This window comes from Haliotis asinina, chromosome 6 (genome assembly GCF_037392515.1).
Source record: "Haliotis asinina isolate JCU_RB_2024 chromosome 6, JCU_Hal_asi_v2, whole genome shotgun sequence".
Classification (NCBI taxonomy): domain Eukaryota; kingdom Metazoa; phylum Mollusca; class Gastropoda; order Lepetellida; family Haliotidae; genus Haliotis; species Haliotis asinina.
Window position 1 is genome coordinate 65588897 of NC_090285.1, and position 26695 is coordinate 65615591.

Here is a 26695-nt window from a genome sequence, read left to right on the forward strand (position 1 = left end):
GAATGTTATATGTCCGGGCACGCAGCATTGTATCTTAGTATCTGTTTAACATACGAAATCACCGCACATGTGACACTCAACACCTACAGATCTGCTAAACATTTTCAAATGTATGATTTCTCCTTGTTCAAATATATTTATATGAGCACAACCATACGATATCCAAAAGTGTATCACAAAAGTGACAGATAATTCTGGAATGAAGAGATTCGCCTGCAGAATTCATCACTCGAATATTTACAGGCTTTCAAATTAAGAGATCTTTATAAGGTTCAGTTTCCACTCACCATTGTCTGCCTGTCAGAGAGCCAGGTTATACTTCCTAACTACTGATTATTTATTATTACTGATATCCATTTTTCCCCATATTAGGAGCAGTATGTTCATGATTCTCTGATAAACTGACATGTTTGTGAGCAGTCAACAAAGAATGCAGCAACAAAATCAATGATTAACCAAAAAACATGACCAGTACTTCTTCCTAATGAAGATTATTTCAAGGTCAGTTAACACAGTCCTTAATCAAAATATGCGTCATTAGGATTGAAACTCAAATTTCCTTGAAATATGTGAGAGATAAACTGGCTACACAACAGTTATCAATGGTTATATAAAAATACAAATACCCAATGAATAGCATCCCAAACAGTTCTCAGATAGCCATCATCATGGTTTGAATTCTACATTCTAGGTCTAATACAATTATGTTTTTGGATGTTATGCCAATAAATCCTTTTACACATAACTGTAAATGCCCTTCCAAGATAACTACTGTACATGAATCGTGACAGTTTGTTCTGCAACTCTGCTTCTGCTGAAAGTTTCCGATGATCACAAACATAACACATGACCACATATCCTGAAAACCTCAGCAGTTCTTTACAAAAAGCAATTACAGCACTTGAATATTTTTTATTACATTTGTCTTTCAGAAGAAGTTAAAAAATATAATTTCTGTCAATGGGATCAAAGAATAACAGTGGGTGATCAGAGAAGATAAAACATAAACAATTCTAGAGAGATTTTTTACTTTAGAGATGCTATGCAAATGTTTTATAATCTTTCGAGTTTGAAAAATTGTGGACAAAACCTTGCAAGCAAGAAATATAAAACTGTTGGCTAATTAACTCACACTGTCTCTGGCATTTTATGATCTATTTGTGCATGAACTTGCCGAAATATTCTTGATTAGGCAAACATCATAGTTGCCAAATGAGCACTCCTAGTGCCGTGGCCTACAAGAGGCAATGATGTACATGGAACTTAAATTACCCACAAGTATTGATTTTGGTTTTGGATCTAACAGCTCGCGAAATTTACGCTCATCAATGCGCATGCTAGCCAAGTTGATATATTCTGTAACAGTATTGTCGGTTGCTACTGATGCCATTTTTCATCCAACTTAACACATTTAATAGGCTTCCAGGATCACCAGCAAAATGAAATGCAGCCAAGCATTATCAGATACATTAGGTCTTCCAAGATGAACATACTTGATAGATGGCGGAGTCGCAATTCCCTATTGTTCCTCTTAATGTCAAATCAATCAGAACAAAACTTGTGTCTATGAACAATAAAAGTGCTATGTACAGCCTGTTATGTTCTCAAGGCTGGCCTGAATAACAGATTCATATATGCCATCACCTATATCATGGTGGCCAATCAGACAAGCAGGTTTTTTTTGGAAATGTTAATATACACTGTATCATGACATCATAAAACTAATTTTGACAGGGAATATTCCATAAAGTTTAGATCCTTCTGGGAGCACAATAATTACACATTTACATCCATCACAAACTTGAAGTTTCAAGGATTTCATCCACAAAAAGGATATTAACACAATGTTCTAATTTGTCTGAATAATGCTGACACACACATTCAGTTATGTTCTGGTTGTACTTTTCTGTTTGTTCATCCTTCCAGCACAGTTGGAAAGATGACAGTCAAGATCGAAACACTGAATCAATTGCTGGATAACAAAATTTTTGTTGGAACAAATCATTTGTGGAAACAGAATGACATGTTTGCAACACACTATTTTTGGAAGTATTTCTTGAATTTTGAGTGGGCAATATTTATTACTTTTCAAACAGACTTAGATATCGATAGCATGCTAAAACAGATTTGGCAATAACCTGATTGACATCTAATAACAAAAAGACCTATTTTATGCCAAAACATGAGAGTAAGAACTACAACAAATTGCATGCATTCTGACATAAAATTAGAGAAAATAACATGACAGTACAAGAGAATTTCTATACTATGATAGAGAAAATGCTATGTAAAAAGTACTATCAAAGATAACAGAATTCCAAATACTAAAAACAACTACAATCAACACACAGAATGTCTTGTAATGTGATGTTTTTTCAAGTGTCTCCCATGTGCCATCAAGAGTAAATCTGCACACTGAAAATACAACAGAATACCAGGGCACGGTGAATTTTGTATACATTGTCAATCACAAAGTTGTCCATCAGTCATGTCATCACATTTAAAAACTGGTGTCAACAAATCGAACATTGGCACTCTCAGACAATAGATTCTGAGGATGGTGAAAAGAGGTTAAGTTTCAACTTTGATGCCAGTGGGCAATGAAAATTCTCCCATGCTATCATCTTAGAAGGCTTGAGGCTGAACTAATTGTCACTAAAAGTGGTGATAAAATCCCTTTCAATGTTTCTGATGTGACGATGACGTTCATCTCGTATGTCAGACATATTGCAGAGGTAAAACACACACAAGACTTTAGCAAATTGGCAGCCCTGAGACAATGTTGTCAATTAGCAGAAAAGTCATTATGATTGTTTTGAAAAAAAAAATTTAGTCAACAGACTTTTGCTTATATATGTTTACATTTACACATGCTCATATTCCAAGATCACCAGACAGTAATCCAAGTAATCAAGTGATTGATGTTTTGAGCTACATTCCATGCCTGACCACCAACTCCATTAAGTTGCTCCCTACATCAAGCTCATATTGGTGTTTTACATAACACTTTATGATGCATAAATGATGGTAGATCATTGTTTCTGACATACAGACCAATTAAGATCCAGTTTAGAATTCATCTTCAGCAACCCTCTTAAGAGGTGAGTAATGGGATCAAGTGGTCAGGTTTGCTAACTTGGTTGACACGCCATTGTATCTGAATTGGGTAGATTGATGCTCATGCTGTTGATCACTGGATTTTCTAGTCCAGACTTGATTAATGACAGATTGCTGTCATATAGGTGGAATATTACTTACTGATTACAGCATTACACAACAAACAAACCAGACATACAACTAAAACCTTTGTCAACAGGTCACCTACACTGCCAATTCTGAATTATTTTTTTGGTGAAACATTAATTGAGTAATACTTAAAATATTCAATTACAACTAGTATTGAAAAGAGTTAATTAGGTAAATGGGCAAAACAAAACTTCCTTTCAAAGTGTCTTGCAACAATAGAAAAAGGCTCCTTTCCTCCCGTTCTGTCCATGGCCCTTGAACTTATGCTGTGTACTTGTGTATCATTAGCTGCTATTACATGATCTAAGCATGGCCTTCTGTGTACAAAGTGCAGAGACATGTTCCCTGGGATTCATCCATTAACTAAACATTTATAAGATTTCTACCCAATCTTCAAGATCTGGATCGAGCTCTGCGTGCCAAAACTGAACAATTCGCCCAAGAACCCTGAAGATCTTTAGCTGCAGGCCAAAAGCAAGTAAAAGAATGTAATTTTGTCAAACATTTTAAATGATACAGCCTTTGCCCAAATCCCCATGGTACAGGTTTATATAAGCTTGATCAAATACTCAGATCTTTACTATTGCTCGCTATAATCATCGGATCTATGCTGTTGGCCAAACTATCAATATCTCCAAGATCGCTGAGCAAAAAATAGACAGCATCGATAGTTCTGAAGATGTACAGATTGCACAATCAACTTTGATGGTAACAGGCTACTGGTTTGAAGCTGCCAACAAGAAGTAGTCCTTCTTGAGGGCGAACAAGTGATATTTTTTAACCATGAAATAAAACTGACAGCAATTATTCTCTAATGATCTACATATATCACAAATCTTTCAGAGCATGGCAGAAATTTTCTAATGTACATTAAAAAACAGTCTCTCATTGAAAGAATCCATTCCGTGTCACGAGATGCCTTTGTAGCAGTCAGTAATGATGACCTTTGAGATCTACAACAGCCCCAGGCACATCCTAATGAAGAAATCCCCTCTTCTGACTTTGATGATGACCTCTAGCAATGAAGCAAGTAATCCTACATTTCATTCCTTGTGATGTCAAGAGTGTAAAACATTGTCATTATAAAATGACAAATGATGAAGCAAAAAATGTATAAAGGTTTCAACACTATCATAATCTCCAGATTGATTTTCTTAAAAGGTCTCATCTTCTAATGTCCCTCCATGTTTGCAAACTATATGGACCAACACTTTCTTGCTTTTCACATTTACTAAACAGGACCAAAAGGGGGACAAATAGTGATACAGCACTGTAGCTCACCTTCACATGTAGTCAAAAGATGAAATAAACAGACACAAGGACGCTGACAATGACAATATATTTTTTTTAAAAAAATAACAAACCTTGGCACAAACACTGAGGGGTAAATATTAATACTGTAATCAAACGAAAAAAAAAGGGCAAGTCAACTACTGGAAAGTTGAAGTGTTGTACAGTCATATGCTGAGTTTAACCTGCAGTTTACGGGTCCCTGCCTTCGGCAGTCACCCGGAAGTAGAATGTATTCTATAGTAACGTGTACGCGCCTTCGGCAGTAAGCTGTTTTATGTTTTATGTTTATGTTTTATGTTTTTTTGTTTTACTGCCTTTGGCAGTAAGCGACGCGCGCAGCGCGTCATATATAAAAGAAAAGCACGCGAGACCTGGCTGATCTCCGTTAGGAGGCATTTTAGACGAATTTAGAGGTCATTTTCGAGTTTACTGGCAAAAGTTCAGTTTAAAACTTCGTCTGAAAGACGAGAGTTTTAAACACGAATTTTAGTAATCCTCCAAAACATTAATCCAATCGTTAGGAATCAAAGGGAAATCCTCATGACGTTCCTTTTCTCTGATTGGTCAAATGTGGACGCACGTGTCGAATGTTCCAAATAAGGTAGTGGGTTACTAGGAATGCCACAACTTGAATGAGATGGGATATGTGCATGCGACAGTAAATCATAGTAAGGAATTTGTGAATGCAGAGAATGGTGTGTGCACATATAAAACTGAGAGTACGTGGAGAGTGGTGAAAGCGTCCCTGCCCAGGTATGGAACTGCGAAAGGATTGTTTGATAGTTCATCGTGAGGTAAAACTATTTACGTTGTTTTGATGATCCTTTTGTAACATTTGTTGCGTTTATCCGCCGTGCGTTTGACCCCCCCAAAAACCATGCATACTTTAAAATGATTGAAATTGAAATTAAAGAAAATGGTGTTCAGGATTCGGATGAATTTAATGCAAGCGGAGGTTTGTTCTTGTAATGTAAGTGAAGCGTTTTGATATTAGACATCAAATACACTTACCTCTTTTTGTTTATTAGGAATAGAAAAGAAATGATAAGTAATATGTAAAAATAATGTAGGGGGGCACCTGCCCCCCTAAAACCCCCCATTCTGTTGAAATATGAGATTGCAAAAAAATCATACATTCGGTTAGCACTGGGAAGTTGTATCGTGATCTTAAAAAATGAATAAACACTGCAATTGACAATACCATGACATAATACTGACCCTAAAATAATGTTGAGGAATGAAGGTCTTGAGCTGTTTCTCGATTATAACCCAAAGGTAATTTAATAGGTCAAACAAGGCCATAAAACAGCGGCAGTTACTCGCCGGAGTAAACAAAAAATGGCGTCAGCGTTAGTGCTCGCTTCGATGTAAATATGGCTTCTGCGCATGTCTGTCACGTACACTTCCGGGGACCCGTAAAGTGCAGTTTACCCGTTCAGTTATTCTGAATCTTTACGGATATGTAACAGATGAGGTGGTCTCGAGACCAAATAGGTGTCAGATTTGAGTTCCCTGTGAATACATGGAAGAAGTGTATAGAGTTAAACATGAAACTACATTATCACATGAAAGATAGAAGAAGTTCAGAAATCAGCAAGTCATCATTGGTAGGACGGAAGAAGCATGTGAAGTTTAAGCTTTACTAGTCCAATAGTCTCTGACGAGACGTGACAATACAGTAGATGTTACAAATACGATGGTCCACCCACAATGCAAAGTGGACTATATGCAGAAGTTGACTCACACTGGTTCTTGTCCTATATGTGTGAGTACCTCAGGTATATGATGTCTATAAACACACATACTCAGGCTGAATGTTGCACAAACAACTGTAATAACTCTGTAATAGTCAAACTACCATGCTTCTAGTCACTATGAAACAAAACTAAACAGATTAAAAATCAGCAGTGACTACACTGTCCCATCTTGGGAAATCCGGACAAACAATTACACTAACCCTAAAACTTTCTTTCAGGAAACTCTAAGGATCTTAAATAGATGATATAGTAATATAAGACCTTATTCTGGAGCTGTATGTTTGTGGACAAATAATCCACTGGGTAAAATTCTGATGCAATTGCATTCACACTAGCACACACGCACGCATGCACGCACGCACGCACACACGCACGCACGCACGCATGCATGCGCATGCAACCCCCACACACACACACATGCACGCAAAGACATATATCTATAGGTAATATACAGTTTCACTGTACCAGCATGACTAGAATAAACTCCAAGTCTGGTGTCATCTTGAATGGACTGATTTCAGTAATGTCACTCAAACGTTTCCGTCAAATGATGAGATGAGTTTGTGTCAGTACCCTGGGAAACATCACTGTCAGAGCACAAGCAGGTAATTCATTTACCATGTGACACTGGGATGACAAGGCTCTGATTTCCTTGGTGATATGTCCTTACTGTAACATGTGACTGAAAGCAAGACACTAATTTCTACCAACAGAAAAGGGTACTCACTTTCTGCAGATACATATCCAATGGAAAGACATATGAGCAGGATGTAAGTCCACACCACAAAATTGTTTTCAAATCTGTACATTTTCTGTAAAAAAGAAGAAATACATTTGAATGAAGACATCTGTGAGCAAGTAGGATTTTATTGATGTATACATACAATTTCTGTTCAGTGAGATTAACTCTAAAACGCACGCATGCGCGCATACACACACACATGAAGACAAACACACATCACTTTCAAAGCTAAGAGTAAAATTTGGTCTCTATCTTATAAAATGAAGGCAACTGAACACGATATGCTGAATATACATAGAACATGACTCAACAAGAATGACATAAATCTGTGTCTTGAATACACCCAGAACGGATGTTGCACAAAGCTCAACTCAAAATAATTACCTGTTTGTCAGCTGTTTTCAATCAATTTTATATCTAATGCCCTATAAAACTATAAAACATTTTTAATCAACCTGTTGGCAAATGGTGTACCATCAATGTTTACTGTGCTAAATCAAGAGCTAATGTTTTGTGAGATTAAATTTTGACCTTCATTGCTTTACAAAGATAATTTGTAACACTTTTTAGAGTATTTTACGTCATTACACACTTGATTGGGACAGCACACATGTTCCGTATTTCAAGATTGGTCTAACTAACACTCAGGTCTGTTTATTCTACAACACTGCAGGTTAGCAACCAATCTGCTTGCATATCAACAGTTTGCAAAGACAAATATGCCATCCATTTCATGAACACTTCTGAGAAACCTCTGAGGGCTGAGAGACTATATGCATAACCGTAAGTTCAACATTTACATATGATCATATGCATACAAACATGACACAAACAAAACTCAAAGGATTACATAACTTAACTAAGAAAATTTTCTGTACTTGTGGATGATATCAAAGTACACCAAGTGATTGTAAATTACACAAGTACAAATAGTCAAGGTCATTTCACTTTGGTAATATATAAATTCATCCTTATAACATGATGCTGTTTACCTGATTTCTTGATTTTTAGTCCAAAATAGAAGCCTCCAAGCATCAGTTTGGTTATATACCTCTTACTCATAAAATACAATTTACATCAGTTTTCCTTTCTTTACCTCAAAATTCAATCTTTTCAGTCATATGCTGGGTGGTTTGGACCTATTGATGGATTGTAATTGTTGAGTCTCTGATAAATAGGACAAATTGTTATGGATAAAAACTTCTTTATTGTGCGATTGCAACATTTCAGTACAGATTCTTGTACCGTTGTTAAGCAGGAATGATGCATAAAATCCAGAACTTGCATACACATATACTTAAAAACAACAATGAGATAACATAGTATACAAAGAAAACACAATTGTTGTTTTTATTAGTATATATGTATACAAGTTCTGGATTTTATGCATCATTCCTGCTTGACAATGGTACAAGAATCTGTACTGAAACGTCGCAATCGCACAATAAAGAAGTTGCTATCCATAACAATTTGTCCTATTTGTACGCCTCAACTTCTAAAATGCCACTCAAACGAGTCTCTGATAGCAATTAATTGATGGTAGAAACAAAAACTATCAATTCATGAACAGTTTGTGAGACTATTGATAGTTTAATAATTGGCTTTCATTGATAAATGTGCAGCAACATATATTTATCAAATAGTTATGTTCTTTTACATTGCAGACTTGCAGATTTATTTAGTTCTCTGTTTACTTGCAACTGATCTGGGTTTCATGTTTCATGTCTATTTTAGCTTGCTTCTTTTTCATATAATCTATACATTCAATTTGTAAATGACATGAAACAATTCAAGGAAAAACCCCTTTTGTAACAGTTATTGCAACAGATATTATGCTGCAACAAACCAGCACTATCACAATAGTATGCTGCAACAGACTAGCACTATCACAACAGTATGCTGCAACAGACTAGCACTATCACAACAGTATGCTGCAACAGACTAGCACTATCACAACAGTATGCTTCAACAGACTAGCACTATCACAACAGTATGCTGCAACAGACTAGCACTATCACAACAGTATGCTGCAACAGACTAGCACTATCACAACAGTACGTTGCAACAGACTAGCACTATCACAACAGTATGCTGCAACAGACTAGCACTATCACAATAGTACAATGCATCAGACAAGCACTATTGCAACAGTATGCTGCAACAGACTAGCACTATCACAACAGTATGCTGCAACAGACTAGCACTATCACAATAGTATGCTGCATCAGACAAGCACTATCACAATAGTTGTTTCCCCCTCTGTGGTCACCCTTAATGGATGGCCGTATTAAAATGTAATGATGTCTCTTCATCGGACAAGGAAACTAAAAACTATATGACATTCAAGTCATCAGTCAGACATGGAAAGGATTCCTCAAGATAATATTTTTATCTAGTCAAAAATGGATGAAAGATCAATGGATTTAAAGGGAATGTATTTAATAAAGTGAACAGGTATGGAATCATAGTCATTTTCTTGTATGACAAATTATACCATACTGTCCCACTATATGGTATTATCTCTGTCAGACTCCCCTAACAATGCTATGTAATAACTGTAAGGTAGTAAAGGTTAATATTTCCCCAGTCAGACTGCTTTATTACCACACATCAGCCAATCATTACAGCAAGCTATAAATCTTCCTGACAATCACTGTCATAGCTTTACTTTGCACAAACTCGCAATAACTATCTGTCCTTGATAAAGGCAAATTTGCTATGAAACATAAACAAGTTCCATATTCCCTCTGTTGATGGATTCAGACAGCTTCTCAAACTTATTTATCAATTCCTACTATAATAAAAATAATGCCAGACATTAGATTGGATATACTTGTTCCATAAGAAGTCATTATCATCCCAACGATCAGTCTGTTGTATATAGCTCCCCTTACAGAAAGATTTATTTGACTGATAAACATGTTACAAATATACAATGTTTACCAAGGCTTAATGCCACAGATGTTCCTGTCAGTTAACAGCCTAATCTTCCATCATCCTGTTAAGATAATCCGCTATAAGCATTCTCCAATCTTTTCTTCTAAGCTGCCTGTTACGATCCAACCAATAACATCATCCTGTGACCTAGCTATATATATTCATCCTTCTTTAGGCTGCAGTTGCCATACACATCCAGTTGTGTTCCCTGTATATATTGCATTGTCTACAGGCAGCAGGCTTTGCATTTGCAAACTAAAGGGATTAGGTCATAGTCTGTATCACTTATACACAAGCTTTTACATATGTGGCACTACCATGTTAAAATAGACAAAATATCACTACTATCATGAAATATTGCCTTCATCTGTATTAGGTTCTACTATGAGACTTAACATGATACAGATATTTAGTTATCTAAAAACGTGTTAATCAAGTCAATATAGGCAAACACAACAGTAAGCTTGTTCTGCTTCTGCAAACACTCCCAGAGGATAAATCATGATTTGAGGCTATGATGGACATGAATGTGTGTATCTCTTGTCTCTACAAATTGTATAGAGAGTAAGTCAGTACAGTGGAGGCTATCTACACTGGCACTCATTGGGACTGAAGAATTTATCTGGTTTAGACAATGTGCTGGATTGTAGAGCTGACGATAAATATACAAGCCAAGGATGGGACTGAGATTTTATGCCAGTGTTGACAACTTGCCAGATTGGACAGATGCCAGTTTTGGCAGCTTCCACTGTATATACATTTGAACACTACATGAGAGTACTTCTTCCATGTCCAGAAGTCAGTATAACCAACAATTGACCAATGGCCAGCTGCTAAACCCTTCCAAGTGTCACCACCATCAGATTACACCATCACGTCAGTCTTAAGGCCTGTGATCATGGTGTGATGTAGTCGACTCTGCTTTAGGATTATATTTCTGATGAATGAGTATGGAAAGGTATTTTTCACTTTAGATTTTAAAATTAAGAAACTTTCAATTCTTATGGCAGCCCAAATGTATATAGCCTTAAACCATATACTTCTAACACTAGCACTTTGTTTCCAGAGAACATAATAAAACAGGAAAGTTTTGACTCATTAGCACAGGTCAAGCCTGCCAGAAATGTGGTGAGAGATTCCAGAGTTTCCCTGAGAGATGCCTTCACACATCTTAAATGAAGAAACAAACAACTTTTCCCTGGAACAGACATGGTGGTCTTAATTTGGTGAAAGAAAATATGTAGATCCTTTGGCTGCTAATGACTGGCCAGGGCATGTACATGTATAACCCGGAAGACAACTGAGACCAGATGGCCACCCTTCGAAGCACACAAAGTCAACATCTAGAGTCTGTATGAAGCTTTACTGGTACTCCAACCATCACTGTGTCCTGACATCCTACTAGCAAAACAAGATACGTCATGGGCATTTCATGGACCTAGGTCTCTGGAAGAGAGAACATAAATCCCATAAAATATTGCAACTGGTTTCCATAATTCTGGTGTAGAGAGGGCAATTCAGGTGTAGAGAGGGTATGCCACTTTAATTGTTATTCAAAGTATTTCATAACTTTTACACAAGAAATTGTCTTCACACATGGCACCCATATGGGAAATCAAACTGGGTTATTGCAACTCTCAGGGTTTCCCAGGATGAGATGCTACCAATTGGCAAGCAATACATGGAATATTACTCTTCATAAAACCCAATACCTTGCATAGTGGTAGTTATTAACCTACCTAATATATCATAGAGTAAAATAATGTCTTTGTGATTGTCTTAGGCCAAGGTGATATACAGCAATCAAGAAAACACAGTTAGGAGTTCTTGGTTGTTACACAGAAGCATTGTCAGGGGATATTTGCAGCATCTAACTCAGGTGTTGAATATGGAACAGCATACATTCCCTCAAACAGGCTACAAACCTATTATAACAATACATTGCTGCCAATATAATCGAAAAGCATGGATGTCATTTTTTTTATTCATCCACAGCAGTCCATCAGAAGGGATTTGAGGATATTTGAAAATGTCAAGTCCATTTTTATTTCTGATGAAATTGAAATGCAGATTTTGTATGTGCTCAGCTCAACTGTCAAAGCTGTTCCCATGGGGGTAAGATCCATTCTTTGTAAAACAACAATTGATTGTGGCTATTGATGTTGCTCATAAACAGTGAACCTGCATAGGAATTGGAGCTCAGAACATGGAAGAGAACAGGCATGCAGGAAACTGCAGGAAGCATTAGGTACTTATTGGGCTGGTTCACTGGTCTTGCGTCTTAGTCATACTAGTTTTAGTAGTTCCCCTGCCTTGATTGTCTGGTGGGGCACCTTGTCAAAGCATTTGCTGGTCATGTTGATGACTGAGGCTTACATCAACACATGCATTCAATGTATGCAGCTTGCCCTTCCTGTCCCTACTTTTACGCTCACCTGGAGCACTGGGGTCGTCCAGTGGTTAAAGCATTTACTCGTCACATCGAAAACCCACGTTTGATTCCCCATATGAGTACAGTGTGTGAAGCCCATTCCTGGCGTCCCCTGCTATGATAATGCTGGAATATTACCAAAAGCAGCATAAAACTAAACCAACTCACTCACATCCAATACAGACATCTTAAACAACTACAGGTTGCTCTGAATGATAAATGATCGTCATGAAATCAAACATTCAAGTTCTCAAATGATCATTTGAGTTCAGTTTCCCATCTCTACATTAGTTTCCAATGATTGAACAAATAGGAAATGTGAATTCATTTATTACAAGACACACACCTTGCTATACCTCCAGTACATGAATTTTTTACACGAAAAACTTCTGTGACAGCATCTTTTGTTTACCCACACTTGTTTATCTCGGTCTTCTCAGACACAATGTGGTAGTTATAAAAACATACAACCTGCAGTCATCAGGACAATTAATAAATGATACCAATGTTACACTTGGCATTATACTCCAACACTGACTCATAGTAGTCGGAGCTTTCAGATCACTATGTGAAAACAGCATCCCAAATTGTATTATTCACATGCACAAAACATATAATGCTCATTCTAAATTAAAAGCCCATATCAACAATCTTCACATTTCACAATTGGAAAAAATATTCAGCATGACTTCGTTTGCACAAGGTTAAGCTTATAATTCCCATGTGGTGAATTTTCATTTTAAGCAATGCAAAAAATATCTTCAATAAGAAATAAATGTAGTGATGAATGATTTGCTAAATATTTCATCATTCTGCATATAAAGAACTTTGTCAGTGATACTGCATATCGACCGTTGACCAAGAAGGAACTTGTCCCAATATTCTTGCCTATGTAAATCTACACATACTATATTTATACCAGGCCTGTACACCCATCAACAGCAGCTGTCCTGTGTACATGAAGCTTACACTAGATGTCTGACAGTTGTGCTGCTGTTTGAAAATAATGATCATGTAAATGTTTCAACTATAGTCTTGAAATGTTTTAAGGAGCAGGTTGAAACAAGAAATACTCCCTTCTGGTATGGAGTTACACAGTTAGCTTTGCCGCAGGAGATGTTTGTTACTTGTTAAATTTTTTTCTGAGATTCTGGATTCAAACACCTGTCATGACATTGGTTTATGTGCGGGCATGGTTATTCTGGGTAACAAAACAAAGATAGCTCTCAACAAATACATACACTGAGGAACACATAATCTTTTAATTGTTTAAAGTGTCAGCACATGGTATATTGTAATATAAACAAAGTGAACTGAAAACATCCCAGGACTGACCTGTCAGTTTGTGGGTTAAATGCTCCTTGGAACAGGATCTTTGTCAACTCATAGCAATAGGAAGGACCAAAGTGAAGCTAGTAGTGGGTTTTTAAACTTGTGGTAAAACAGTACATCATTGATATCTTGTAGAAAACCGATCATGGAGGTGATTGCTGTTGACACTACTGGCAAACTTTCAATAAATTTAAACATCTGCAAACATTGGCCCAAAGGAACAATATTTCTTTCATTCAGAAATATGCCATTGTGACGAAAAAGGACTTAAAACTTTCAGCACTAGAAATGATGACTATTAAAGCAAAAAACAGTGAACTTTTAGTACTGTGAGATTTCTATACTCAATATTGATGAATGTTCTTAATAAAAACTGCAAATCAACTCTATTGCAAAAGGTGAGTGATCATGACCAAAAATAACCCCATGCTTCAAGAGCAACCTAGTACTGCTTCAATGAATGATCTGCCTGATTGCAAATGATACAAGAATACCCAACACTGCTTCAGTGAATGTTCTGCCTGTTTGCAAATGATACAATAACAATCAACATTGCTTCAATGAATGATCTGCCTGTATGCAAATGATACAAGAATAACCATCATTGCTTCAATGAATGATCTGCCAGTTTGGAAATGATACAAGAACAATCAACACTGCCTGTATGCAAATAGCAGAAGAATAACCAGACAGTGCTTTGGAAATGCTCTGTTAGCCATCTAATATAATGCTTCACAGAATTATCCAACCTTACCCAACTGTAATTAAAAGGAATGAGACTGTGTGACCTTCATTTCAATACATTTGTGTAATTATCATTAGTAGTACTGAACCATTACATATCTAAATTACAGAGTGTAATTTCAGTTATACATACATTGCCTTTCACTAGCGAGAGACATATGCTCTTGAAATAAATTCCACCAACACTGTGTCATATGATCAAGTTGTGGCCATCAGGGAATTTGCCTTATGCTACATCTAACAATATTAGTATGCAGATCTCTATAGCCCGGGGAGACTGTTTAAAGTAAAGTTACCATTTACATCTATTTAATTTTGCCTACTTCACTAGCAAATGGAATGATGAATTTTAGCTTCTCTTACATTCAATTTTCCTGTTTAACACGCTGATGATTGCCCAAGCCGGCTGACCAAGACTTACTGCTCTGATGACAAATGACTTCTGTACATGCACATCTGCTGCAAATATGGAAATACATTATCTCCCTTGACAATACTCTATGTATTTTCTGCAGCACTAGGTATCTGCAGTTCAGGTTCCTACCATTCCCATTCATTCTTTATGGAAGCCAAGAGACTGTGAATGAAATATATCTCAACTGACACGAAGAAGGCAATAAAGAATGATGCACTTCACTATCCCCATGTTTTGTGACGATGAAGAAAGAGTCCTTCTAAAGACATGATACTGCCTAGGAGTCCATCATTCTACTGCAGTGTAAATTACCCGCCTTACTGTAGAACCACAGGTTTCTTCACCTTTAATGCTACTTTTTAGTACAAAGATGCTGCACATAGATGTATCACCCTTCTTCTTTAGGTGACCCACATCTCCTCAGATCTCCTCAGGATCTCCTCAGGGTGACATAGGAACCCTCTGAGATGAATCGACCTTACCAGAAATCAATCTCAGTGCTTCACCAAGGTTACCTACAATACATCTGGCATCTCTTTGTGCAGCTCAATATTTTATTAACTTAGATTACAATGACATTTCTTGCTCTTTGAATGTATGGTCAAAATTACAGTATCCTTGCAGTACAGGGGACTGTGTTACCATCCATAAGAATAAATTGCTTGACAATTTGGTTCCTCTGCATAATCATAATTTTGACTGAACACAAAACTGAGGACAACCGATACATACAAACCATCATCTGCAGCTTAGCAATTAGATTTTGGATACCATACATGTTCTTTCACAGGAATTTCAGAGAAATGAAATATCACAGAAACGAAATGATAACCAATAAATCTAAAGTTTTTCTCACTCAGAGTAGAATCAGTTTCAGAGCAGGTTAATTTGGTTACATTTGCAAACATGCAAACATCTAGAATAAGGAAACGTAATTGGCAAGATCCCCCAATAACTGGCGATTTCATCAAAACTTCATGAACATACACAGCTTTGATTAAAGATAGATCTGGAGTTAATTGTACATACACTTACAAATAGTCTCTCAGTATCTGTGCATTTATAAATTTAGCATGGCCTAATTTTGAGGCAATTTATACAAACAGACACTTTATACATGTTTTATCTCCTGCCATTACCTTTCTCACTGTGTAATTACCCCATCAGACTGACCACATGGTAATTGTACACACGAGCAGACAGTGAGCCCATTCATTATCAGATAATCTGCACAATAGCATACCCTTCCTTTTATCTTGCCACCAGAAATGCTCATTAACTGGTAATTAATTGAACTCATAAAAATAGCTACATCAATGTTCAACCATCTTCTTATGAGATCCAGCAGACAGGATATCCCTTCTAGTTTTAACCTGTCTGGCCTTTGGTAGTCTAGGCTGAAACTAATCAAGAAGTTAAAGCATATATTGGCTTTCTTAATGTAATGGACAATATCTATTAGTGCCATAGGCCCATGAAACCTCTCATCTCCTGAATACTAGCTTCTTACGATATACCTGGACATCAGATTTCCAAAATTTTATCATTTCAATCTGATCAGGATTCTTTAGGAGCTTTTATAACAATTTTGAATTTAGACATCTTGTTTTAACAAGATTCAAGTTTGAACAAATTGGTCTGATTTCATGTGCACGTTTGATGACATATGAATACACTGAGAAAAATTAAATCTATTTGTTTGACACTCTTTGTTTCCTATTTTGTAGAGTGAAAATACATGTTTCACTTCATGGAAATCTGGCAATGAGAAGCTAGAGTAATTGTTATTTCGCGTTCAAAAAGGCTGAACGAACACAACACATGTCTTGTAACAGAGCCCTAGCAGGCCCCCTTGTCACCTACTGTACATAACTGTGGACATGTTCATTTTAGTTTGGGATGTCAAAGGAGGAGTGAGTGAGTGAGTGAGAGTGAATTTTATGCCAATTTGAGCAAAATTGCAGGGGTGACACAAGAAATGGGCTTCACACCTTGTACCTATGTGGGGAATCGAACCTGAGTCTTCAGCGTTATGAGGAACACTTTAACTACTAGCTAGGCTACCCAGCACCCTGGATGTCAAAGGATCCCAATGCAGTAAGGGTCAGTCTTAGGTGGCAACTTCTATCTTCTAGGATGACTAACAAATTCACTGAAACTATGAAATCAGTAAAACAAAATCTAAAAGCACAATGCAGCTTTTATTCTGCAGGTGAAATGGTTTTCACTCAGGTATACCTGCTATGTATATGACTTCCTATAATTTAACAAGGACAGTAAGAAATACCAGACTGTTGGTTCCCTTGTCCAAGGCATGCACAATGATAGAACACCAGTGTGAGAATGTAAGACTTGTGTGGCATCCTCCACTGCCTGCCTGCCAGGGGCCACCATCACTATCACAGCATAACCTACCACAGTGATAGACTCCCTAATTGTTCTCATCAATGTTTCAACACTGTCTTATCAATATATTATAGTGCCATTATCAATATTTATCAACCATCAGTGGATGATTAGTATGTGGGAATACCACAGTGACATCACTTATCCGATTGAAATAATCTGTTGTTGTTTAAAAAGGACATTCTATAAGTTACACATTTACATTTCATTTTCATTCATAAGTTTGTCATTTCGTTTTGACTTTGGCACACTTTGTATCTCATGTAACCATGCGTGTGAATAGTTAAAACATGACATTCACAAATCATGAAGTTTATGCGGTGACATATGATAGCACTCACATAGTCTCCCAATACTAAGGGAATTTATGTTCGGACTGTATAACATTGGTTTAAAAAAGAAACAGACAACTTTTACATCAATATATGCCTCTCAGTCATGACATTATGCATTATATATGCATAATAAATAGTTGTTGATGGTCTCAAGGGATGAGTTAATCGACCCAAACTGGTAAACTCATACACAAGGTACTTGTCAGCAGAAACTCACACATATACAACAGATTTACTTTTATAGCCAGCCCAGTAGTTATGTGTACCTTTTAGTCATCTGAGCATGTGGATAAACTTGCCCCCTCTGTAGCCATCTCAGGATAAAAGTACCTCACATTTTCATTAATGTATCAGTTTTTCAGCACCACATGAAACGACATACTGCTATTTTGTCTGAAATCTGACATACTAAAGGTTTGGATACAATGACACATTCTCCCCTATTCATGTGGAAAAAACTGTTTCTTCCATAACAAACCTAAACTAGAAACCTTCTTGAAAAGCAAATAACTTTCCTAAGTGTTCAGCACCAGTGATGAATTATGAGATATTGATAGTTTGAGCATTTCAAACAATAAACCATCACGATATGGCTGATATCGATCCACACCATTTAACCAAGAATAGATATCTATTTATAGTTATGCAAAAATATTCTCATGTATCAGACCCATGTCTGCAAGGAAAGGGATAATTTTTCACCTTTTATTCAAGTCATTCAATGTTTTCTGGGTTAATCTCTTTCCCGTTATTCAAGTCAGCTTGCTGCGAGTTCCTGCATAGACTAGCTCACTGGAATCCCATCCTTCCTAATGGAGGGAATGGTGGAGTTAGGATTCAGGTGCTGCTATCTCGACTCTTTGTAGTTTCATTAGATTCTCTACCCTTAATTACCTTGGCCTCATAATGCTAGATTAAGGGTACACCCTTCAGAAGCAACAGTAATTGCCTTTATCTTGGAGAGAAATGGTATCTCTGGTTCTGAACAGAATGGTTTTCTTGACTGTACTCAGTTAAGAACACAGATGCTGAAAGATTTATTGAATCAATGTGGCTTGTCCTCTTATCACTGTAATTTATTGAAATATTATCAAACATATCTGCACACAGTGATAAAAGTAATAAAGGTTTTGGCCCACATTAAGGCTTTATGACCTTAATCTTTAAATGAAACCTAAAGCTATGTTTTCTTTATGAGAGCTTTCGATGTAACAATGCATTGATGTATCATCATTAAAAAATAAGTTATGTTAATCATTTAGTGATTACAGTGAAAGAGTATTTTTTGCCACATTTAACAATATTCATCCAGCAGCATGGGTGCAGTAGGGTGGCCTAGTAGTTAATGTATTCCCCTGTCACACTGAAGAGCCGGTCAGTTCCCAACATCTGGACAATGTGGTAAGCCCATTTCTGGTGCCCTATACTGGGATGTTGCTGGAATATTGCTAAAAGTAAAACTAAACTCACTCACTCACTCCAGCATCATGACAGGGAACTAAAAAACAGGAGCTGGGCTTCTGTTCCCACCTGTAACTACTACTATGCATATTTTTGAGGTGTTCCCAGTTACTTTTATCTCTGCACTTGTGCATGGCAACATATTTATTTTATTTGTATCAATAAATTCTGTATTATGTTTTTGCAATGTTTAGTCCACTACCAAAGGATTATCTGATCAAGACTTGAATATGTGCAGACCACTGTCACTTGAGTACTGGTGATGTCCCTTACACAACTACTATACACAAGACTCCATTGATAATGTCGGTCATTTGTGGTATATATTATCATGTATTACCTACTGGTGAAAAACCAAGATCAGCAAGCACCTGAACCACTGTCCTCCCAGATATTGCCCACAAAGTTCACTTCATTACACATAAATACTTCAAAGCAAGAATCATATTGCACCACATACCATGTTTGTATATTTAACATATTAAATATTTTATTCATAAGTCAGCTTTATGAACAACTGGATGAGCATGATTATTAACTGCAGACATTTTTAATCATAACTCAACAAGAACTATACTTCAAAATATTATGTTCATAAGAATCTGTAAAGCTTGCATCATATAACTAATGTGCCTGAAGATTTAATATGGCAAGGATAGCTGGCTGGAGACTTGCCCCTTCATCACTTCACAAGCCTCAGTCTCCACTTCTGAAGTTCAAGCAACTGTGTAGCCCATACATATAAGTCATAGACCCATGCCAAACTGCAGACACAATGTCTGCCGTTGCCTCCATTGATGCATGGTGCACTAGACTGGACCCGTTACGAAACACTGGCTCTATATCAAATACTGACAATTTCGTAGCTCAGATGATAGCAATTATGTTGCAAGTGCATACAGGATGTCTATTGCAAATCTGTTGAGAGCTGCATTGGTTTATGTATGTACCCTCTTGTATGTCTTAGTCTTGAGAGCAGTGTTCGTGATTTTTGTCAGTAGAACTAAGGCAAGGTTTGTATACAATCTCAAGGGGTTATGCATTGGAGTATCAAGAAAGAAACTGTTCACTATACAAGTGATGGAATTATGCCTCTGCATCTTGGAATATACAATCTCATGGGGTTAAGCAGTGGTACATAAAGCAGGAAATGGAGAGGTCACGGAATTATGCCTGTGTGTCTTGGAATAGCAGGAAATGGACAGGTGATGGAATTATGCCTATGTGTCTTGGAATCTTCTTGGAGAGTTTGCTCACTCACTCAACATATTTATACAGGAACAACCAGTTCCATAATAACTCTCTTTGATGCCAGTGTGTTAATGCCTGACTGGAAGGAAATACACTTGTCTAGATCACATACTGAGTGATGTATACTGTACCCATTAGAACCCTGCCCACCAATATCAGTAATTCCATTCTAGACATTCCAACATAATGGTCTCCCTTTCCTTCAGTATCACTGCCAACAGCTAAGGACAGACAAGGATGAACTCTGCAAATGGAGCAGGCTATATATATCCCTGCCTAATGAGGTCGGGTTAAATATATCTCCTTATTTCCAAGTTCTGATGCTTACAGTTGGGAGAAGTGTGTGCAAACTCAGGTGATAAGGAAGGTGAAATGAGTGGTGGGAGGAAGTGTTTCAGTTAACAAATGGGGTTCCCTGCTTCTGCAGATGTGATCAGCAGATATATCCATCCTCGTGTATCCATGATAGCAGGCAGATCTTGGTGGGAGCACACTTTAATTTGGATTCTTAAACAGGAAACCTCAAATCACTAACTATAACCCTACCTACCATTTTAATATTAGCAATGTGTTTTAGTTGGCAACACCAACACCTAATTCCAAGACCAGCACGTATGTGTCTGTTCAAACTAACACACCTCCACATTTACAAAACATACAATTTTTAATAGAACAGTCGGTGCAAGCCAAACTGCCATTCACACCTCAGAAACGTAATTCAGAGAGCACAGTAGTCACCTACATCTGCAGGTGCATACTGGTAACATTCACAGCCATGCTGCCAGAATACTTTCAAACTTGCAGTTTTTTATTGATGCAACCTTGATGGTTGAGCAGCTCTATAGGTTTAATTCAGAATTAGAGTGAGTGAGTGAGTGAGTTTGGTTTTACGTCGCTTCTAGCAATATTCCAGCAATATCACGGCGGGGGACACCAGAAAAATGGGCCTCACACATTGAATTCAGGATTAGAGGTACAGTCTGTTATGCATGAATACATTATACAAACCACAGAGTTCGACAAATGACGTAAATACTCAGACACTCTAAATAACTGCAGCATCTCTCCATAAATCATGTAGGTGCAGCTATATAAAGCTGGTGTTACCAACGGTTGGTAACGCATGCCAGATCATTCACCTAAACATTCACCTAAACATCTTCACAAGCTTCAAAACTCATTTTAGTACCAGCAGAAAACACCCTGTTAAAACATCTTCACAAGCTTCAAAACTCATTTTAGTACCAGCAGAAAACACCCTGTTAAAACATCTTCACAAGCTTCAAAACTCATTTTAGTACCAGCAGAAAACACCCTGTTAAAACATCTTCACAAGCTTCAAAACTCATTTTAGTACCAGCAGAAAACACCCTGTTAAAACATCTTCACAAGCTTCAAAACTCATTTTAGTACCAGCAGAAAACACCCTGTTAAAACATCTTCACAAGCTTCAAAACTCATTTTAGTACCAGCAGAAAACAACCTGTAAAAACATCTTCACTGCCTATCATATGTGTAAACACAAGAAATATTGTATTCTGGAAGAAGTTAAATACAGTTAATGCACTGATTTAGTATGTATCCAACCTGTAAAAACATCTTCACTGCCTATCATATGTGTAAACACAAGAAATATTGTATTCTGGAAGAAGTTAAATACAGTTAATGCCCTGATTTAGTATGTATCCCTGAGATTATAGATTATAACTGTAATATGGTAGCAATCAAGTCCGTGCATCTGGCTCCTTGAATCTGCTAGTCAGGCCAAAGGCCAATTTCACAATTCTAGTTTTCTAGTTTTCACTTCAACACAGAGCAGAAAGCACAATGATCCTCTACAGTGTCCTTCCTGAGACTGTGTAGAGATGGCAGTAGCAAGAGGAAAAATTATGTCATTGAAGTTTGCATGGTACAATCCACAGAGAATTGTGTAATGTATATAACTACTGCCATATATTGTTGTCAAGAGGATTAGAAACTACTTCAGTAAACAGAAAATAGAGATTAAACTGACAATTTACGAGTTGCATGCTTTTTAAGTAGTGTCGATGCACATAAAGCACCACCTTCAGTGTGACAAGCTGGTATTGCAGTCTCAGAAAAAAGAGTCCACTTGGGTTGTTCATCACTGTTCATCTCCAGTGAAAAAATACATGTAAATCTTATGTGGTTGATTTTCATTTGGGTATTCTGTCTCCTGTATACATACAGAAAAATGTATCCTTCAACAAAATCTGCATAATACACAAGTAAATACATCACCCAGAGCGGTTATCTATTACTGAAGCAATATGAAGGGGTTAGACTTTACTGTATATTTTCCCTTCTCCACAAGCATGATCTAACACTGTTGTCATCCATCCAAGGGTAAAGATGATAATGCAGAAGGCAATCCTTACAAGTGTGAATAGGAACACAAAGATGGCCCCTGCAATGGTAAAATGCTCTTGATGAATATGTCAGTTTGTTATGACTATGTAAAATGTAACATTGCTCTTCACATTGATCTTACAAAAACACACATATGTAAGCTATTTATTTATAGCATGCTTGTGTCAACTGTGACTGTCAGAGTACTTCCATGGTTCGATATAGCCCATCCTCGACATCTCCTGGTCATATGTTCTGATGAATTTCCACTATACCCTGTATGCATCGACGGCTCAGCCTGATGAATGTATTACCTCCCTTTATAGCCAATCAGGTGTCTACGCTGGGAAGTTGAGGATAGGAATCACAACTCACTTTCGCTTTTTTAATTATCTAACCGATTAAACTTGGCAACACAAGTCATGCAGCGGTTCTCTGAAAGGGGTGTAAGAGGTTATTGCAAATGTTTTTAAAGTTTCGGACCTGTCAATTTGTCTGTATGATTGCTCCCAAATATGAGCCAAACCTTTGCAGCTGCGACCGCTATCTTTGTTGACAATGGCAAGCTTGGTTGTAATGGTGGCTTAGCTATATATACCCTAAAGATATCAAGGATGGATTTACCCAAGTAATGCTGATATAGAAATAGACCTGTACTTTGATTTATGTCATTAGGTTCTTAAATACCTACAAAGTAAAAGGCAAGTAAAAGTCAGTTTTGAAGTTCTGCTGCAGAAAGGAGCACTACTATAAATTTCAGTCAAATTTAATTGCTATGGAAATGCAAAGAAAATATATCATTTATAAATCCAACATTACTAAAAGGCACCAGTCCTATCTATGTGCAGAGTTTGATGAAGAAATATTACAGATTTTGTCTTCTGATCCAGAAAAGATGAAATTGCACAGATCAAGGGAACCCAAAATAATATCCTGCTCAAACTGTGTTGCAGGGGAACTAATTTGTAAGACCTGCATAATCTGAAGACTTGAGGGATATGGTAGTCCTCTAGGGTCTGCAGAAGGATGCATATGACCACCATCATGATTTGTATATGTTTCTACTAATCAGTTGTTAAATATTTCTACGATATATGTATTGCACAAGCACTAGTTGTGAGTCATCTGCTGCATGAGTGTTCTGTGTGAGACATCTGCTGCACGAGTGTTCTGTGTGAGACATCTCTTGCAAAGCATTCTGTGTGAGACATCTGCTGCATGAGTGTTCTGTGTGAGACATCTGCTGCACGAGTGTTCTGTGTGAAACATCTGCTGCACGAGTGGTCTGTGTGAGGCATCTCTTGCAAGAGCATTCTGTGTGAGACATCTGCTGCATGAGTATTCTGTGTGAGACATCTCCACAAGTGTTCTGTGTGAGGCATCTCTTTCAAGAGCATTCTGTGTGAGACATCTGCTGTTCTGTGAAACATCTGTTTCAGTCTGTCCTCTGTTACCATAATGAGGCCTAAGAGGAAAAGATGTAGAGTTGTATTAGCTGGGAATCTAACAATAACGAAAACACATTATACCTAGATGAGTTGATCATAAAGACAATGGTCTATTTTCATCTGTCTAGTTCTGGCTAGACTTTAATGAAAATCAACCTCAGATTTACTTCAACCTACTGATCTTAAATAATATATTTAAGCCATTTAAAAACAACTGTCAGTATTGGCAATGAATCTACATTGAACATCAAAGAAAAAATGAAAAAAGTATGTCCATTCTGTAGATGTGTTTTGTATTGCCTCCCCACTTAGACAAAAACAGAAAACCAATAAGGCTTTTCTAATCAAAATCGCATAGGCATGGCCAAACAGCAAAACATAAATTCAACAGTATCTCCTCAATAAAAAAACATGCACTTTGAAGATTCATCTTATGGTCTAGAGATTCAAGTATCCATTACCGAACACCACAGTGATCCGCCAATGTTTTCACTGATTCTGATGAAAACTAAACCTTTGAAGACTGATTAATCATATATGAATCATGGCGTGTGGGTATAAGATGGTTTTCAGGGAAGTAATATCTTGCCTCCTTGTCACTAAGTTGTACAGATGATTATCAAAGGCAACTGAGTCAAAGAAGTGGTAAGAAGTATGTGGCATCGACTGGAAAGTAATCATACTGTCTGGATAAATGTTGCCTGTGGCATCAAAATATGTGGACGTAAGGAGTGAAGAAGTTTCATGAGCTAATCCTATATTTGAGCATCAGTGACTGAAGAGTGGTTGAACAAATTGTGGTGACAGCTGACAATCTTGGAGAGTAAAGATCCAATAGAGAAGAAGACCATGGACACCGGAACATTTAATGATGCAGAACACTTCACCATCACACAATCAAGGTATTATATGTCCAGAAATACAACAGATCACCTTGAGGCACTGTTATTATGAAGCAGAAAGGTTGTAGAATAATGACCAAGGGTTGAAGTTTGCTGTAAACCTAGGTAATTTGCCAAAAGCCTGATACAGTTACAGTGGAAGGGATGGTGTTTATGTACGTCTCAGAGTGGCCTCCTTACAAATGTAACTCTTCAGATGTTATACAAACAGAAGTATACAACATATAAGCAGCATGTATCTTTTAAGTCTTTGCATTTTTGTCAGCACTATACATTCCACAATTTATTGTGACAGTGTCGGAAATGAAGCTTTAAAGACAATGGTGATCTTGTTAGCAAGAAGATGAAACCTTATTCCTGAAGGATATTTGTGTCACAATTTTTTCCATCAATTTAATTATGAAGTGATAAGGTAACAAAGTACCTACAAAGACTTGAACTTGATGCTCTGTCATCTCTACTGTAAATCAATGATGAACGCCAAATTCCTTTTTCAGAAAGGTACACCAAGCTTTAAACCAAAACTCCTTCAATGGCATCTGCTGAAAGAAGTGATATAACTAAGTTTAAACCAAATGGCCAACACTATGCCAAACTGACCAATAGTCTTTGAAATCATTACAAAGTTAACACACAATAACTGCGAGAAACTGACCCTTAAACTCTACTCATGGCCCTTAAGACAGACCCTGCAGGGAGCCAAGAGTTCAAGGCTTTGTTGAAAGCCAGGGCACATCTAAACAAGGCCCTGATTACAGAGGTCGTTGGCAAGTAATCCAGGGCCACAAATTAATATTGTAAAAATCAATACTGAACTTCCAAGCCTTGGAATGTCGCCTAGCGAAGACATAATTATAGAGATAATTTCTTGTTAAGAAAGTTACAGTTGATCCTCTATCAAAGGACTTGTGGACACAGAACACTCTTAAGGAAGTCTCTTGGCATAATGGTGTGTCCTCTATGCAACTCAGACTGCTGTGTGTAGGAAGCATTCGACAACGCATGTTGGGTAAATAACTGAAATGAAAGGATGCCACTAAAAATCACTGACTTCAATTCAAAGTGCCAAAGAGCCAGCATCATATGTCCAACAAAAAGTGAAGTAATAATAATGCAGTGACAGACTTTTAGCTTATGGCAAATAGGGATGTGTGTATCTCCAGAATATTCCTAAAACTATGACACCACTGTCTGGTAACCTCATGTCATTCCAGAAGTTTACAATCAACACAGTTCCATAGAGTGTCAGATCATGGCAAAAATGTATAAAGTAAAACTTGTTTTTATCCATTTGCTGAAAAGAATATTCTACTGACATATCACAGTTATTAAGTTCTTACAGATGAACATTTTGTCCATGTGTGGTTAAGTATCTAAAACTGGAAAACACTGATGATTATGTTTCATTGTAAAATGGTATCATGGTGATAATTTTCACATGACCTCCTATATGGACTTGGTGAAGTTGTTAGACTCACATTGTCTTTCCACATAAAAAATTCATCAGGATCATAATAATAGCCATATTAATAATAGCCTTTATAATATCTGAGAAAAAATAATGCAAACAACATTCAGAGGTAAAGATACACTAGTACACATTTGCCTCTCTAGTCTGCATCACA

At 37.1% G+C, this 26695-nt stretch overlaps 1 protein-coding gene across 3 annotated transcripts in view; it reads right to left on the minus strand.

Moving 5' to 3' along the window:
- LOC137287364 (dorsal-ventral patterning tolloid-like protein 1) overlaps positions 1–26695 on the minus strand; it is a 207048-nt gene that overhangs the window by 143696 nt on the left and 36657 nt on the right. For all 3 annotated transcript variants that reach the window (XM_067819621.1, XM_067819620.1, XM_067819622.1), the window contains exon 2: positions 7024–7108. In XM_067819621.1, the coding sequence (XP_067675722.1) occupies positions 7024–7105 (82 nt within the window). In that variant the 5' untranslated portion in view covers positions 7106–7108. The remainder of the gene's footprint in view (positions 1–7023; positions 7109–26695) is intronic.